At 48.2% G+C, this 15,305-nt stretch overlaps 1 protein-coding gene across 14 annotated transcripts in view; it reads left to right on the forward strand.

Annotated features, from left to right (window-relative positions):
• The window catches only part of LOC310885015 (voltage-dependent N-type calcium channel subunit alpha-1B-like), a 283,849-nt gene that overhangs the window by 127,954 nt on the left and 140,590 nt on the right, over positions 1–15,305 (forward strand). For all 14 annotated transcript variants that reach the window (XM_083807730.1, XM_083807736.1, XM_083807737.1 and 11 more), the window contains one exon: positions 2,280–2,383. In XM_083807730.1, the coding sequence (XP_083663856.1) occupies positions 2,280–2,383 (104 nt within the window). The remainder of the gene's footprint in view (positions 1–2,279; positions 2,384–15,305) is intronic.

The raw sequence follows: 15,305 nt of genomic DNA on the forward strand, positions 1-15,305 counted from the left end.
GGCTCATCCTGCTTAATGAGCAAGCCTGGAGGTGGGCCGTAGCCCGAGACCCAGTTGCTCTGCACGGGGAGGTGCCTGGAGGACAGGAGTTTGGTTCTCCTGGCAGCTCCCAGCTTTGATTTGTGAAAGCACCTCACCATGGCAGAGCAGCTGCTGTAAACTCTGCTTGGGTTCAAGTGTGTCTGGGAGCACTGGGAAAGATGCTGCATGTCCGTGAAGGCTCTGCTTTCTCGAGAGGGTTATTCTGCTCACCTTTGTGTCCGGTGTTTTGTCTTCTGGCTTGTCCTGGATCCCTGTGTGAGACAGGACTACCAGAGCAAGGCCCTGCCCTGCCCTGAGCATAAGGCAGTCTAGCGAGCGCTCAGAGGAGGGTGGTTAATTAGTCGTATTTCAGCACATTTCATTTTAAGGGCTTTGATCGTGGCATGGAATTGCAGATCTGTCGCCAAGTTTGGGCTTCAAATGAATAAATAAATGATAAACGATCATTTGGCAGCAATGAACCTACTGCACTCTCTTTGCATGTTTATGTGGTTTCCCTTCTCCCATCTGTTCCCTTCCTCCAGCTCTTCCTTTTGGGTTTTCCAGCGCCCCTTGCCTGGCTGATGGCAGTTCCCTGCCTCGCTGAATCGGGAGCGTTTGCTCCAGCCGGTAGCACAAGCGCTGCCACCTTGGTCACCAGAATGAGAATCAGGGCTGGGGTGCGATGGCAAGTGTTGGTAAAGGCATATTAAAATCCCTAAAATGAGATAACGGACTGGACAGAGTTCTCCTGTCCTTCTGCTCTCATTTTCCCAGCCTGTTTTCTCTTCAAATTCGTTTGTCTGTCACACGGTGGTGTCACACGCGTCCCTTTTGGAGGGATGGTAGGTGGCTGGGTTAGTTAGTCCCTGTTCCTCCCGGTGAGTCACTGATCAACTGACACGGATATTTCTGAAGATCTTAGCTATTTGGAGAACTGCTTGTCGTTCGTGTGATCTGGAGAAGGTTCCCCGGGAAGGATTTGTGCAGATATGCACCATATTAAAAACAACTCGGAAGGTATTGGCTTGCATTGGTGCCCTAAGCGTTATTACCTGCAGAAAATGCTGTGCCATTGGTCACCCATGTCACAGGTGGCTCGTGCAGAGACACTTTGAGATGGCATTGAGCACACCCGGCTGGAATATCCATGGCTGCATTTAAAGCCCTTACTCTTTCGGTGGCTCTTTTGGTCAGCAAAAGTTCACTTGCAAATGTGATAGGGGATAGTGGCTAAAAAGCACCATGGATAAGAAAGAAAAGGCACCGATACCAGTTAGAATGATTGCATTTTCTGCAAGGTGATGTTTGTAAGAGCTGCTCTGTGGGCTCCTCCATCTCAGGATGGACAGGTCAGCCCTGTGCCCATGTTGTTCTCTACCTGCTGCAGGGGGGGAGGGAGGAGAGCAGGAATGTCTTTGGGTCTTTTCTCTTCTTCTTCCCCTTCCCCCTCCCTTACACCTGACATCAGATTCTCAAGTTGCTGCGTTCTTCACTTGCAAGAAAAGAATCTGCTTTTTTTTCTCTTGGCTTCGGTAAATGGCCATGTGGCATTTTACTTTTCAGCAGTTCCTTAAAGAGCTCCCTTGTGGTTGATGAATGCAGAAACTTTGTCATAAACTAAAACACCCTTCCCTCCCCTTAATCTAGGCTGCTGCTTAATCAGGGAGCCTCAGACGGGGTTTTGATGACAGAATTCCTAAGTGCTGAGCAAGCAGATGTGGGATTGCAGCCGCTCTGAGGACGCCTCGGTTTCTTGCAGACTTCTTGTCTTCTCCTGCGCCGTGTGCGTGCACAGATTCTGGGCACGGCGCCACGCAGCCCGGATTAGGGGAAGGCTGTGGTTCCCTCCTGTCCTCATGTGCCTCGGTTCGGATGTAAATACAGCGCTGATGCTCAGCACATGGCAGTTCGCAGCTCGGGGGAGGGAGGGAGGAGGCTGGTGCAAAAGGCCTACACAGAGGTGGGTCATTTGAAGTCATATTTTGGCCCCCTCTGGAATAAGAGGTGAATCTTTGTGCTGGAGCTGACGGTGAATTGTGGGGTGGGCGGTGGGACAGTCAGCTTGGTTTGTTAGGTCTTTTGCTGGTGGTTAAAACTTATCATATTTACATCATAACTAACCAGTACATTGGTGGTAGACAGCCCCAAGAAATCTGAGGGGAATCACCAGTGCCCTCTGCCCTGCCCGTTATGCTGCGGTGCTCCTGAGCCTGATTAATATTTGTTTTTCTCTCTCCCCTTCTCTTGGTTTCCAGACAAATGATGCTGCAGGAAATACCTGGAACTGGCTTTACTTCATCCCTCTCATCATCATTGGCTCTTTCTTCATGCTCAACTTGGTGCTGGGCGTCCTGTCAGGGTAAGACACCAATGACTTGCTTGTCTGCACCTGGACGTGAGAAGGGAAGGCGTGTTTGTGGGTTTTAGCTCTGTGGAGAGGATGCAGGTGACAAAGAGAAGACGAAGTGATACATTGCACTGTACATCGCCCCTCTTCACACACTTCCTACCCTGTCCTTCCCTTGCTGTGGGCTATTCCTATAAGAATGCAGACCTATAGGGTACAGGGTAGGCTAAATTGAGATGATTCTGAATGCAGACAGAAATTAAGCGAATTCCTCTAATTATATTGGCTCAGGCCTGTTGAGCCACCACTTGCTCTTGTGTTGCCTTAAAAATCAAAGTGCTCATAATGGATTTGGTCTAGCTGTGCAGCATGGGGAAATTTGACGCTCCAACAAAAGGCAATTAAAAGATCTCGGCTTCATTTATTTATTTATTTTAGATCTCTAGCCGTTGAAGCCAACGTCTGGAGTTTGGGGACGTACCGGTCTCTTGATGTTCAAAGCCCGGGGGTCAGCCAAGGATTCAGCGTTTGCTGGATATGAGTTCTGGGTTTGGGCCATTGTAGAGATCGAGCTGCCAAGTTTGAAGGCTAGCTGGAACGCCCCCAGCGTCTGTGGAAATTTGATCTGCATTTAACAATCTGACTCATCTTAATGGTTTGTGAGCTCTTAGACTTTGGCACCTCATTTTGCACACAATTTCTTCCTGCCCATCCAGGTGATCTCAATTATATAGATCTATAAAAATCTAGATTTATTTCTGGCTCTTGGCAGCTGGGGAAGAGAGAAAAGAGTTAATGTTGTTGACTGGTAAATGCCTTCCAGTGTTAAACATTTGCTCTTTAAGTTACTAGAGAAAGAAAAGTGTTTTCCAAAGAAGAGATTCATGCTCAGTGTAGTTATTTTGTTCGGGATCCTCATCCTCAGAGCACGAGCTGGGGTAAGGAGCAGGAAGCAGAAGTGCAATTGTGTTTGAAGACAGGGAGATGGACTATTATAAGAGAGCCCATGGAGAAGGCCAGGTGCTGCGCTTTGCTGGTCCAGGAATAATGCCCACGATCAATAACCAATGAAAGCCATTGAATCAAAGCCATTCCTCAGACATCCCACCATAATCAGATGCTTTGCAAGGGGGAGCTTTGTGACCATGGTTGTTTGACATACAATTTCAAGCGAGCACCAGAGGCAGGACCGCGTGTGGTTTGTTAGGTAGTTCATCTTCTTCGTTGCGCAGCGGGGTCAGCCCACATTGGCTGAAATGATGCTTGTGATCTAAAATGAAGCTCGGCAGCCTGCAGGCTCCTGTTCCTTTGTGATGGATTCATGCGTATTTGGTGACTGAAAGATGGGAACCTCAGCCTGGCTCCCCTGAAAGCCTCTGGTTGCTTGGGGCAAGCTATGAATATTATATAAATGTGTATCTTCTGTTGAAAACAAAACGAGAAGGCAGCTTTGTATGTTAAGTTTCCCTTTGTTAGTGGTAAGGATTGTAATATTTTCTTCACAGAGGGAAGCTTTTTAATTCTACTCTATATAGTGGTTTGATTTCCTTGGCTGGAAGAGTTCCTGGGGAGAGGCTGAAGAAAATGAACATCGTAGCACAGGTGTTGACCACATTGCTCAGCAGGCTCCTGGTGGGCTTGCAGCTATTGAGCAATGTAGGAACCTGGGTATATGTGAACAGTCTGGTGAGGGAAAGGCACCACAAAGACAAAAAGACCCTCTGAAGGCAGAGACTGTTGTCATTATATTCTCTAACAAAAAGCCCCAGACAGCACTTTAGAAAAATCAGTGGTTTTACTAGAGGACATTCTTTGCGTGAGTCTCCGTGCCTGGAGATTTTGACCACTGAAAGAACTACAGAGAAGGTGTCACTGGTAAGTGCATGTGGACTTCCACAGGGCAGGGTTTCACCCAAGGGCGTAATGCAATCTGCATTCCAGTGACTGTCAGCTCGTGGCTCCTGCAGTGGAGGATCCTCAGCAATATCCCACCTTCTGTTTTCTATAAAACAAAGTTGATTTAGGGTTAGGGGTTCTACAAAATAAAAAAATAAAATAAAATCAACGGGGTTATCTCAGCACTCACTTACCTGCTTCTTATCTTCATGATCTGAGCACCTTGCAGCCTTCAGTCTCCTGAGGGTGGCACAAAGCTCTGCCACCTTCCCTCTCTGCACATTAGAGAGGGAGCAGTGGAGTAGAAAGAGGGGACGTAATGTCCCCAGGCACAATGGCAAGCTGAGATTAGATCACTGGTTTCCCAGGCTTGTGCATGGTCTTTGTTACTGCCCTTTTCCACAAAAACCCTGTTGGGAAGGTTGTGTTTTATTTTCCAATATTCTGCCATATTCATCACGAGTATTAGAGTTAAGCTTCAACATGCCAGCCTGTGCTTTGGGAAGCCACAGAAAAGTCTTTTACCTGAGTATTTTTCATTGCTGTTGGTTTTGAACTATTTTCTCTCACTTATTTGTGCTCCTCAGTGGACAATAAGGAAGGCAGAGATTTCTGAAGTAGGTATGCAGACGCTATCACTGATTATGGCAAAATAAATAATATGAAATGACAACGAAGCTATTGAGCTTCCTACTGATATTAGATTATACAGAGTTTTTCCATAACTCCTAATGGAATTTTCTGCCTTTCTGTAGTTATTTGTGAACCCATGTCAACACTGGGCAGCTGCCTCATAAGGTGGGCTTAGCTCCCATGTTTATCTGTTTGAGCAGTGGAGATAGATTGATCTGGTTAGGGTCCTGAGTCTCCTCTGCTAGCAAAATATGGCAGCATTTGCAATGCAAACGCTACAGAAGAGATGCTACCTGTTTCAAAATAAAGAGCAAACAACCTGTCCCCTCTGCTGCTGCTGCTTCTGGAATTATAATAAAAGTGAAGACAGGAAAGTGGCAGGGAGATGTGGAAATATGTATATGCTGGTAAAAACTTGGTATAAAAATAACCCCAAATCTTGGGCCACAGTTGATATGACATAATCCTCCAAGTGCATGGCTATGGGTGTAATTAAAAGCATGTTGACTCTGTCATCCAGACTAAATGAGACTCTTCCTGCTGTACAGCGTGTCCTCCTCTAGCATGCTGATCAAAGCACTGCCAGTGCTCTTGTCATCAGTTAATATTTAAATACCCTCCCGAAATGGTGCTCTCTGCCTTCTGCTCCTTTCCCTTCCCTGACACAAGCACTGTGGGCCAGACTGCCGGCAGAGCTCTGCTCTCCTTGTGCCACCAAGTACTGAGATGTAGTTACCAGATGGAGATGCAGTAGATGTAGACCACCCAGTGGTCCTAGGACATGGGTCGTGCAGTACCTGGGAATATGGTTTATCCAACAGTGCAATAGGATTGTTGCGTTCTCCTGTATCTTTACCGCAGACATGAGTTGAAGTGGCTGGTGTGTCAGCCTGCCCACGCACTGCTAAAGGGGCTCTGCCTGGGGAAGCTGGTAGCAGTTTCCCCCCTGCCAGGCTGCACATCATGGGCAAAGGCAGACTCTGCTGTTGTCAAACTGTGGATACGGTCAGATTTAGTTTTCCCAGTGAGGTGTGGTGGGTACATGTGTACAAGTGAGCTACACTTCCAACAGCTCCTACAATCCTACAGCCTTTGTTCACAAAAGGTGTGGGGCTCAACGGCAGAAGCACAGCATCCGGCTTGTGTGGCAGAGGTAATGCAGGTTTGTGTTCCATGTCTGGGACTTTCCTCTCTGCTTCTCTCTTTGTGTTTCCCCTGCTCTCTGTTTTCCCTCTCTGATGCCTGTTTGATCTCTCTGCGAACTGATAAAACTCATCAGCCCCGCAGAAATCAGTGGAGCAGGAAAAGACAGGTTAATTTTTCTGGAGGAGCGTTTGATGAGTGCCATGGCTGATTCAAGAGAAGGTCGGGGCTGTGTGGGCCAGGAGAACAGAAGCAGGAGGAGAGATTTCTCTCCCTTTTGGTAACATTAAGACATTCGGTAGGCTCATTTGCTTTTTTATTGGAGCTATAGTGTTCTGCCACTTGAAAACAGACAGATGAGACACGTCTTGCTCATGCTGGAGAGCTGCACTTGGCTTTGTTTCTCTGTTTTAATCATGAAAAGCTGGCCTAGCCATGCAGACCTCCTCCCAGGATGTTGGGGTACCTGATTTCCCAGAACCTGTGGCAGTATTTTGTAAGGTTTCCAGAGCAGTGTGAAACAGCAAAATGTTTAGGTACTTGTATCCATAAGCTCTTACTCTTGAGACACCTTTTTCCATCGAATGAGGCGAGTGATTATGCTTAGTTATCAGATTATTTGTAGACTCTTTGTGATTTAGGCAGCAATAAAGGCATCCATCACGGGGAATACAAACTTTCTGTAAGAAAAAGGGATTGACTGTCACTGGTGGCGCCATGGGAACATTCTGGCTGCAAGTCATGCTAAGAAGGGTTGACCCCAGACACCTTTTGCTTTTCCCTGAACGCAGGGTTGTTTGCTGCGGAGCATGCCATGGGTCTGGGCTTCGATTCTAACCAGAAAATGCCCAGTGATGATCCCGATAAAAATTTTTATTGAACTCTGTGCATGGTTCTGCAGTTTCCAGTGAGGAAAGAAGAAAATCCCCCATGGAGCGGAGGTGTCCTGACCAATGCTCATTCATTTGTATGCCTTTGGACTGATTTCTTGCTAACAGGCTGCAGCCCTCTGCCATCCTGCTCTGCAGCTGTTGCCACCAGGACATGGGCCCCCATCTCCATCAGCACCTTTAGCTCCCCGCTGTCCCTCCTTAGCAGTGATTTTCAAGGCTATGTTTCTCATCCTGATGCTGCTCCCCTCTCAGCCCAGCTAGCATCTTCCTTCTGTGGTCTGGTGGGATTATAGAATTTCATACTGCCTGGGTGTTGAACTGGGCGTTAATTTTGCCTGGTAATGAGCCGAGTGGTTCCGTACAATACACTTGTGACTGTTTGGATGCTTTGGGTTACACGATGCAAAGAGGATAAACATGATCACGGGCTGCTGCGAGGAAGATGATTTGACTTATTTCAAGGCTAAGTGCTTTCTGGCACCATTTCACGCAGCGGTGAGGAGGGGCGAGGGTGGCGAGACGGCCGGCGCGTGGCCAGAGAGGGCAGTGCACTGTGGATGATGCATCTGAGTCCTGGGTCTGTGCCTCTCGAGTGTGAAAAATGCTGCGTGTCACATCCTCAAATATTTATGGTGAAGCCTGAGGGATCTCCGGACCAGCCAACAAAGAGTAATTATCTTTCCTGAGGTTTACTCATCTGGCTGCAATAACCAAGTGGGAAGAGGCACCACGATGGCCAGTTTGCATCTTCCCCGTGTATTTCTGTAACGCTGCCCAGAGCTGCTCTGCCCTGAGCTGTGCAACGCCTGCCTCTTGTTGTCTGAGACCACAAGGTGTAGGAACCGCAGGGAGACTTTTTCTATGAATATAGCATCTTTGGAACAGCAGGAGCCTGGCAAGGGACACAGCCACGGACAGTGCTGGCACCTTGCAGGTGAATTGAGGGTCAGGGTAAATGGTGCTTTTACTCCTCACTGCAGCACGCTGTTCTGAGCAGTCTGCATTGTGGGGTGATGCTCTGTGGGCAGAGCCACATTAAACGCTCCCTGCCTTGTCCTCTGGTCTCCCCGGGGGATATCTGTTTCCACTGCTGACTGTGGTGCCTTGGGTCACTGAGACCTTGGGGCTGTTCGAGCAGCTTGCTAGGGGCAAGCACGGCCCCGTTAGGACCTCACCGACCCGGCTGTCTCGGTGACTTGCTCTGCTGAGTTTCATGACATGTTTTCCCGGCCTGAGGATTTTTGCCAGATTGAGATCATAAAACTTCTGCCTGCAAGACATGCAGAGGCTGGAGGAGAATTAGGCTGATTAATTTGTCATAATGGCAAAGCGTTCTTCTGTCCTCCTTCTCCCTCATTACAGAGGCAATCATTCATTTTCCCTGAAAATTAGTTCCAAGTTCGCTGTTACCTGCTGTGATCTGACTTTGGCTGCTGTTAATTATTTGCATTAGAAGAGCTGCATCATGAAAAGATATGAAACTCCGCTTGCATTCTCATTGTTTTTAGTCTTTCCTCAACCTGCCCTTAAAAACAAGGGGAAAGACACAACAAAAGGAATATTCTCTTTCCCGTAGTTCCTAGCTCATCACCCTTTTTAATAAATCCACCATTGCACACAAATCTGGGAGAAGCACGTGTGGTTCTTGCAGAAGGAGCGACGACTTTTCATGTGAGCTTCCTCTCGACAAGCTAAATGTCCTACCAAGTGTAGCTCCCTTGCTCTTTTTGTGTTTTGATTTTGTACAGGAGAGATGGCCTACATTTATTTGACCTTCTGTTATGCTGCAATGGAAATTAAAGCCTGCAAGATAGGAGTGATGCATAGGAGACCTAAATTGCCTAGGAATTCTGCTTTGACTCTGGGGTGCAGGCTTGAAGAACGGAGCCAGAGGTTTATCCAGTACGTGCACTGAGCTGAACTGGGCAATCGATGCTACGAGACAAACGATGTCCCCCTGCCCAGAGCCACTGCCTCACTGGGACCAGCTTTGCCCAGTTGTGGCACTTGCAGCAGTTCAAATCAGATTAGATGGAATCAAAGTGAAATTATCACAAGCTGGATGTAAAAACAAAAGGAAGGAAGATGCATTGAAGGCTTCACCTCTGCACTCTCCTTCTAGAAATACACGACGTATCCCGTATCTAGCTTGCATTTGAAGCATCTTCCTGCTATGTTCAGTGATAAAAGTGACTGTGAAGCCTGGCTTGGTGCCGAGTGATCAATCCCACAGTGATACTTTCATCTTTTATCAGCTGGTTGAGGAGAAATTCTTTTTTCCCCCCTCTTAAGAGCAATGAGGAGGAAGCAGCAGCAGCTCTGGCTGTGCAGGATTGATGGAGTCGGTCCTTACTCCTGCGTGGTGGACGTTGGGATGGGTGAAGCTGCTCAGCCCGCTGGGTCTGTGTGGCTGGGCTCAGGCTGGGGCAGGTGGGCATGACCCCTCGGACCATGCCCAGGGTCATCTTGGTTGGCTGGAGCTGAAGGTGAGACAGATAACAGTGGGTGTATTTGGGATTTCATGCAGCTGATGGGACAACCTGGGGCAGGTGAGGAGCCACAGAACTTTGTCATCTTCAGCACTAAGGAATCTCAGTCCTCCTCTGGGTTTCCTTGTTTAACACCAAGGTTCAAAACTCAGACTTTGCAGCAAAGCACTTTTTTTTGGATGAGAAAATAGTATCTTAGAGGTAGCAAAAGTCATCAGCATGAAGAAATTCCTACTGATGGCTTTCCAGGTGAATTGCCTTCTTAGTTTCATCTCATTCCAGCACTTTTCCTGTATGATCCCTTTGCACCCCTGGGAGGAGCGTTCTTCCACCTCCCTCAGATTTTCTTCTTGCCCAAACTAAGTGCATTTCTATGCTTTTCCCTTCTTGTTTCAGACAAGCTTTCTAATCAATACACTTTGTTTGTGCTCAGTGGTGACCCGGGCCCGATTTTTAGAGGTATTTAAGACCACTGGGTTAATAATCTACATGCATTTCTATTCGTGGTTACAAATCAGTAAGGCAGAGAGGCATCACATTATTTTAAGTTTTGCTTGCGGATTTCTCTGCACTTGCAGTTTTTGCCTATGCACGAGGATAACCACGCCCTGGTCAATCCTGGAGTCTTCCCATGGCTGACTTTGGTGAAGATGTCTGATGCTGTGGTAGAGAACGGGGCTCCTTGCTGGTCTCCTCCTATTTTGTTTGCAGCCCTCCGAGGTGCCAGCTATGGACAGCTCTGAGCCACGTGCTGCTGGCTTTGTGGGTTCCCAGCCCCAGGCCGTGACCCCTCACATGCAGGCAGCTGGAAATTGCACTTCTTGTCTTGCTCCCCGGAGTGCTGCAAACTCCGTAATTTGTGCTGCGCTGTCATGCCCAGCTCTCTCTCAACCTTGCTGCCTCCCGTATCTCTCTGCCAGGATAGATTGGCTCTGGATTTTATTTTATTTTTTTACTCCTGGATGTATTGCTTTTCATCTTTTTCTTTCCTAAGCCAAATTGGATTCTACCCGTTCAGCCCTCCACCTCTACAGGCATCCACCCTGATTAATGCCCTGAAGGGAACACTGCGCTCTCTTCTCCCCATCCCTTTCCCTCGCTCCTTGCCTTCTCTTTGCTGCCACGAATAACTCGGCCCCTGCTGTGGCTGCCTTTGGTCCTCTCCTGGTGAAGCTCCTTTGAGAAACACCAAAGGCTGGGGCATCCGAGGGGGCCAGGTGGAGGCTGCCTTCCCCCTGCAGGACTCCTGCTCCCCTGCTGCTGCCTCCCTGTCAGCCCCTTTCAGGCTCCTGGAGCCGTGCTGGGCCTCTGCTCGGTTATTTAATCTCAGAGAGATTTCAAAGGGTCTCTGGTGCTGCAATCAATGTTGGTTCCCTAGTGACAGCGCACCCTGCTGAAGCAAAATGCTTCAGGAATCAGGGGAAGATGGTGTCTGCTGCCCTGCTCGGACACCCTCACTCCTTCCTGGCCATCCTGCCCACCTCTCTCTGTGCTGGTCTGAGTCACCACAGCAGCCTCAGGAGGGGGATGGGGATGCTCAGCAGGTCCCCAGGCTCTTCCTGCACCTTCATCCAGGACCCCCAGCAGCTGCTTTTCTTTCCTTTCATCTTGCTGCTGCTTATCCATCTTGCTGCTGCTGGTTCTCTGTGGGCTCCCTTTCTTCCAGGACTCGCTCTCTGCCTTTGCCTCTCAAAGTACAGGTTTGCACAAGGTAAGATAAATGTTTAGCACCGCCGAGGCTTTGTGTCCTTTGTTGTATAAACAGTTACAGTCATAAAGGTGTTGGGCTTTTTTTGTTGCATCCAGCACACACTTCCCCTTCTGAAGGATTTACTGTTCTTCAGGAAGACAAAAGACAGAGATACGAACCTGCAGAACAAATTCTTTCCCTGCAGCAAGAATCTGCTTTTCTGTGAACACTTGCATGCTGATGCCGTTAGTGAATGAAATGTTAGGAGTATTAACTGGATCAGACCCTGCCGAAGCAAGCTGCAGGGGTCTTTGCAGGACCGTGTGTATGTGGCAGCAAACTCAGTCACGTAAGCCTTGTAAGAGCTGTAGGATGGCAGGAGCAAGAGGAGGGCTCAGCAGGAATCTGCCCCCCACCATGCTGTCAAAACTGGCTTCACCCAAGCAGCAAGGATTTGGCTGGATTAGGATGAGGTGGCAAAGCTCTTCATCACAGGCACCCGACAAAGAAAGAAAACAAAACAAAAATGAAGGATCTCTTTCTAGTTCTTTCCCACAGATGGTTAACAAAAATAAATGTTAGGAAATGGGCTTCCACCCTTAAATCCAATTAAGCGTTTCTGCTTGCATGTGGATGCTCTCAGGATGCCAGGAGGCCTAGAGATGCGCATGATCCCTGTGCACTAACTCACCCTAGGGCACTCTGGAAGGTCTGGTAAGTAATGTACAGCCCCTCAGCAAGCAGTTGCAGCTTGTCAGGAGCACAAGAGACCTGGCTTTGCTGAAAAAAATGCAGGTAGTATCATGCCCATTTTTTCCTGTTTTATCACCCAGCATGTTCGTACGTTGGGGTCCTACAAGTGCATGTTCTTATCTCCAGGTTCCACTTGTAGCATCCTATGGATATTCCTAGTTCACTGTTGTTCTTTCTGAAAGTCTGCAGAAACATAGCCAGGTAATTGGCACTGAATCGTTTTTGTGAGGTTCCTTCCTTGCTGGCTTTAAATGGGATGAACTGAAACAGGAATTTTTAGTGCTTCACCTCATCCAAGCAGCCCCCTAGTAGCATGAAATGTGTGAGTTTGTGCCACCGCCGCTCCTCTGGCACGTGCTTCCTGCAGTGATGCTCCTCCAACTTGCACGCCAGGCAGCCAGAGGAGTTGGTGTATTCCATCAGCTACCCCCAGCCTGTCCCTCACTGCTCCCAAGCGATGTGGGCTGTTTAACAGGCTGCTGTCAAATATCAAGTCTGTACTTGGGCACTGCTCCATGTTCGAACAACAAAGCTCACAAATTAAGCCTCCTGTCTCAGCCAATTTTGTTTCTCCACCAGGAGAATTCATTTTGGCCTGTGAGTAACTCAGGCAGTCAAACATCTGTAGGCCTGGCTAGTTCCTTAGCTAGCAGCTCACCCCCTTGAATTTATCTGGCTCCTTTTGGTTCTTGGGGGCTGCATTTTTCCAGGCATGACTATGTCCCTCAATGCCACGTGCCACCCAGGTTCAGCCTTACTCATTCCTTTGAAATGCTTGAGCTAGAGATGATACCAATCCTTAAACTGATAGATATTTTTTTTTTGGTGCTGTTGTTTTAGACATAAAATTCTAAAGTCCTTTTCAATTCCTTTCTGGGAGTCCTTAGTGAGGCCCTTCTGGGATGTGTGCTGTTTTTGCTTGCTCTGAACAGTGCTTTAGATTCAGTAGATGAAGGCTGCTCTCCCATTATAAGATCTGAGTTTTCATGAGATCATGTGTAGCTCAGTGGTACTGTTCTGAATGAGGAGCTAATTATCTATGTCATTATCATGAATTGCTAATCACCACCACTATTAGTGGTAGCAATGACAGTAATGCTATATCGTCTCTCTTTGCCTCTTTCCTTTGAGTGGGAAGCACTTGTGTCTGCTTTCTACTGGGAAAACCTGAATCGCAGAGGTTGAATGGTGTGATTAGTCTTGTAGCAAGCCTGGGAGTGCACCATGAAACCCAAGGCCACGAGGCATGTTACATGGTGCTCCATCTCAGCTCTTTTCTCTTGTATACGAAAATCAATCAGGGACTTGGAGGATGGAGATCAGAATTTTTTTTTTGATTGGTGTGACAGTTTATTGTTTTTGTTTTTTGTTTTTCCGTTTAAGACCAACACGGGTAAAGTACTTGTAAGAATGTCATTGGATTATAATCTTTTATGGTCCCTTCTGGTTACTCATGGATTGACCTTGTCTCTCTCGTGGTTGGGAAGGCTCATGAGTTTCTCTGAAGTGGCCATTCCAGTGCATATTTACACCATGATATATTTTGCTCTTCCTCCCCCTAATCTAATGTGATAAGAGACAATCATCCATTTTCCTGGTGACTTTAAGCACCAACCACTCTTGAGGGGAAAAAAAAAGTGACACATTGAGCTTGACTGGTGTGGCGTATGGTTTCTATGATGAATGTCCTCCCGTTGATGTCTGTTCCTCTTGTCTCTGTAGGATCAGTTATTCACAACTGTCATGTTGTAACTAAAATGCACTGTAGTCATCTACCAAGGCAGAGCTTGTCTTCCTCCAAAGCAGTGTCTCCCGATGCTGTGCTGTGTGTAGGAGTACCAGCCCTTCCAGTCTTCCTCCTCCTAATGCCTCACCAGGCAGTGCTGGAAAAGGAGCATTTGGGGGGGCTGTTTGGGGGAAAAAGTGGTTGATGAAGGGCAACAACGGAGGAGTGTTATTCAATATTCTGCCATACAAAACTGGCCAAAGCATGGAGGACCAGCTGTGAAGAAAGTCCTAAAGGAAAAGCTGGTCAGGAGGCAGCATATTTCCTGCCCAAGTTTCCCAGAAGGTTTGGGAGATTTTTGAAAGTCAGTGGCATAAATAGCAATTATTCTGGATAAAACAGGAAACTTATTTACTGCTGCCAAATATTCCTATGGGGTTTTCAGTGATTTCTTTTAGAACTGTCAGGAAAACTTCAGCTCAAGTATTTCTAGACGAAACACAGCATTTTGATAGAATTTCTCCATTTGTCTTTGAAAATGTTCTGTAATTTTGCTGAGAAGTTCTCATGCAGGAATTCTGAGAGTTTTCCAGGTACTGCAAACAGGGAATATTTCAGTTCTTGAATGATGATAAACGTAGCGGCGGAGAGAGAAGCATGCTTATATTAATGCATTTCATGATGAAGTCTTTTGTCAAGTTCCAGCTTAATCAAATCTTTGGGGAGAGCTGAGAGGGCGAACGATGCTTCCTTCCCCTAGGAAGAGCACCCATCAGGGCACTCCAGTCCCCAGGCTGCTGCGCTCAGACGACAGTCAGTGAGCAGAGACCCAGGGTACCGGGGTTGTCTCCTGAAAGCTGCCTTCCCAGCTGCTCTGGCAGGGCAAACCAGGCAGCTGCAGGGAGCAGGAGGCCTGTACTTGGGCTGTTAGGCCACGAGATGTTGCTTTGGTTGGCTCTGGCACAGGGCTGTGCCTCCCTGCAGCTTCTGGTGGGCGCAGGTAGCTTCAGGCTCAGCAACGTTTCCTCCCCGGTGTCTTGCAAAATGAGTGCATGACTGCACGGAAAGTACTGGAGGCTTGCAACTTAGCATGGTTTCTACCTCATTTTCTTACACGTTTAAAGTTGAGAACAAAGAGACAAGACCTAGTTAGCTTTCACTGTCCCTAGGCCAGCTTGGAGCTGGCAGAGGATGAAAGGCTTTGCAGCAAAGCTCTCCCTCCCCTGCTCCTGAGGGGCGCGGGAGCGGTGCCACGGCTCACCTGCTGCCCTTCCTGCCCGCTGCGGCCCTCGGCCAGGCTCCCCGCTGGGTATCGCCTCCTGCTGCCCCCCGGCACGGCCCTGCTCTGGAAGCGCATGGCGACACACGCCAGCAATGCAGGAAATCATCCCCCACCCCTCCGTGCCTGGCAGGTTAAATGCGTGTTGTCACCTTGTGCTGTCCGATCCCATTCTTCCCCATCCAGAGAGAAATCAAAAAAAGGAGAGGAGGTCCGTGGCCCCGACCAGCAGGCGCTGAACCAGAAACGAGCACGTTAAAAAGGAAGAGGGGGAAAATGGGCAGCCCAGCTGACACGTGCAGGCTCCTGAGCCACCAGGCGGACACATGCCAAGGAGGAGCTGTCAGAGCAGAGCGGTGTTTCGGCTTCCTCTGTTTCAAGGATGGGCTGTGCGGTCAGGTGGGGGACAGGAGAGGGGAATCAGGGGACTGG

This window comes from Anser anser (genome assembly GCF_964211835.1).
Source record: "Anser anser genome assembly, chromosome: 21".
Lineage (NCBI taxonomy): Eukaryota > Metazoa > Chordata > Aves > Anseriformes > Anatidae > Anser > Anser anser.